At 45.9% G+C, this 2,496-nt stretch overlaps 1 protein-coding gene across 1 annotated transcript; it reads left to right on the forward strand.

The window, feature by feature from the left end:
* Positions 1-441: 441 nt before the first annotated feature.
* Positions 442-1,368, forward strand: PCYB_093590 (hypothetical protein; the record flags this gene model as incomplete). Its single annotated transcript, XM_004222473.1, has 1 exon — positions 442-1,368. Exon 1 carries the CDS (start codon positions 463-465, stop codon positions 1,366-1,368), a length of 906 nt encoding a protein of 301 aa, XP_004222521.1. The 5' UTR covers positions 442-462.
* Positions 1,369-2,496: the final 1,128 nt, after the last annotated feature.

Consider the following 2,496-nt stretch of genomic DNA (forward strand, 5'->3'; position numbering starts at 1 on the left):
TGCAACTTGTGAGGGACCCATTTGCACTTTTTTGAAGGCGCAGAACAGGACTGCATAAAAAGCTCGTTTACGAAAAGGGAGCATTCTTATTTTCGCTTTTCTCATGTTTCGCTTCCCTACATTTTTAATTTCCCCCTTTAGGGACAAATGAAAGGCGCAGTTGCAAAAAAAGGGTTGCCTGCCTCTTTTGTGGAGGGCGCCTTTTGGCTAGCAGCTCATCATTTTTAACGCCTACGTCGTTATTTTGCCACATGTGATTTATGAGCGTAGTACAATGGGTAGGGAAGCTGAAGGGGGAAACGGAAAAAAAGGGAACCACTCGAGTCACCGTATGGAGTAACTACTCAGAGTCACCATTTGGAGTAACCGCTCCGAGTCACCGTTTGGAGTAGCCGCTCCGCGTCACCGTATGGAGTAACCACTCCGAGTTATCCTCCTCAGTGGCGCCGCCCGACCAGCGATATGCATTTTACTCACATATGGTCGCCTCACCAAATGGATAACGGAGACTCACTCCTGCAGAGCGAGGCGTTTTCCCTGGAGGAAATTTTCGAGAGCGACATAACGAATGAGGAAAACAAATCAATCGTGGACTATTTCAGGCAAGTTCAAAATGAGAGGGACCAACTTCCAAGTACAGTCAGCGTGAGGAACATAAAAGGAGCAGAACAAAAACAAGGTGTAAACAATGAGGGGAAATCCAAGTCAAAGCATCAAATATTTGCAGTACTGGATAAGTATAAGGAGATTAATTTGACCAAGTACAACTGCTCCCCTTGGAAGGAGGGAGTTGTAAATTATGTGAGAAGTGTGAGGATATATATACACAGAAAATACAACAAGAAAATAATCGATGGGTTGAAGTATCATAGTGCTAATTGTGATGTCTTGTCGAAACTGAAAAGAAGGGAAGACTTAATTTCTGTTTTTTCTTCTTCGCCGCTTTGCATTCATTTGTATATCTATGGCATTAATTATAAACAGGTGGTTCACTACCTCCATGTGATAGCTAGCCATTTGGTTGATCGGCAGAAGGGGCACTCGTGGATTCTCTACGTCTGGATTATTTATTTGCTCATTTTGCTCGACTCGCTGCAGGCCCTGGACTCGAGCGTCTCCTCGGATTTGCAGGCCATCAAGCGGGCTTGCGCGGAAAGGGGGCACGTCGTACAGAAGCAAAGCGGTGTAGAGCAGCACAACGGTGTGGAGAAGCAAATCGCCGCTGACCCAAACGAGCTAACCTTCCTGACCCATTTTTATTGCAACTCACCAAGTGCAATAAGCAGCACGGCGTGCTCGTCCCACTGCCCCCAATCCATTTATTACATAATTTACTACCTTATCACGGAAATATTTAATCAGAAATGAGGCAGCTGTGGGGTAGCGGCAGGGAAAGTGATTCGTGTGTGCATGCCGCATGCGTGTTAAGTTGCAAGTATGGGTTAACTCCAAAGCATGTGCAACGTCAGGGAGCACTTTAGTGCGCCCACCGACTAGACATGTTTGATCCAAAAGAAAAAAGTTTGTCCCAATTCGTCTGCGCAGTGCGCCGTCCACCAGATGAACCCCTACTGGAGAGCACCCTTTCGGAGAGTAAACCGTTGCGCATTTTCTTTCCCCATAACATTATGGCGTTGTGTTGTTGTGGATTTATCACCACGTCGCCCGTTACGTCTCTACCCCATTTCGCCTCTACCCCTTTTGGCGTTTTTTTTTCTGGGGGATTGCACACGTGGCTACCTCGTTACCAATTTGATACACGTGAGCTGTTCTCTTTCCGCTTATCCCCAATGCGGACGCTCATTTTTTGTGTGATTTGTTTGGAGTACTGGGTGCATGGGTTGTTCCCCTCCCCCCCTTACGCGTATGTATTCAGCGTGCATTTCGTGTGCCTTTTTTTTTACCTTTGAACAGTTTAATCAACACATCGGGTGTGCATTGCTGTGCTGCCTTTTTCACTACACGTGTGAACCACTTAGTGGGGACGCATCAGTCTCTCCATTTTGATGACCCATATGAAGGGGGTATCACCAGAGAGGGGAGGACACTCCTTCTGTACGTTTGATAAGGCACAAAGTTGTTCACTCCTCGTTACGTCGGTGACGTCGTTAAACTGATTTTCGCACTGAAATATGCACTTAAGTGGGGCTGCCACAGGGGGTGGATCGATCATAAATGTGGGCACACAAAAATTAATGAGGAATGACTTTCACGCAGTTCTGCTCGCCGGCATGTTAATCGATCAAACGGGGAGGAGCAGCTGAGGAGTTGGCAAAAAAAAAAAAGTGCGATTACTCGTGCGCAGTAATGGCTTTGTTCCTCAGGTGAAAGTTCGTTTGTAACCTTTAGCGGGGAAACACTGGATTGCCCCTTAAAATGGAGGGCGAACGAAAAAAAAAAAAATGGAAACATACAGAAGTGGAGAAAATGCAAAATATGTTCACCTTTCTTTCTTTCCTTCTTTCTTTCCTTCCTTTTTTCCTCTTTTTTTCCTTT

This window comes from Plasmodium cynomolgi, chromosome 9 (genome assembly GCF_000321355.1).
Source record: "Plasmodium cynomolgi strain B DNA, chromosome 9, whole genome shotgun sequence".
Taxonomy (NCBI): Eukaryota; Apicomplexa; class Aconoidasida; order Haemosporida; family Plasmodiidae; genus Plasmodium; species Plasmodium cynomolgi.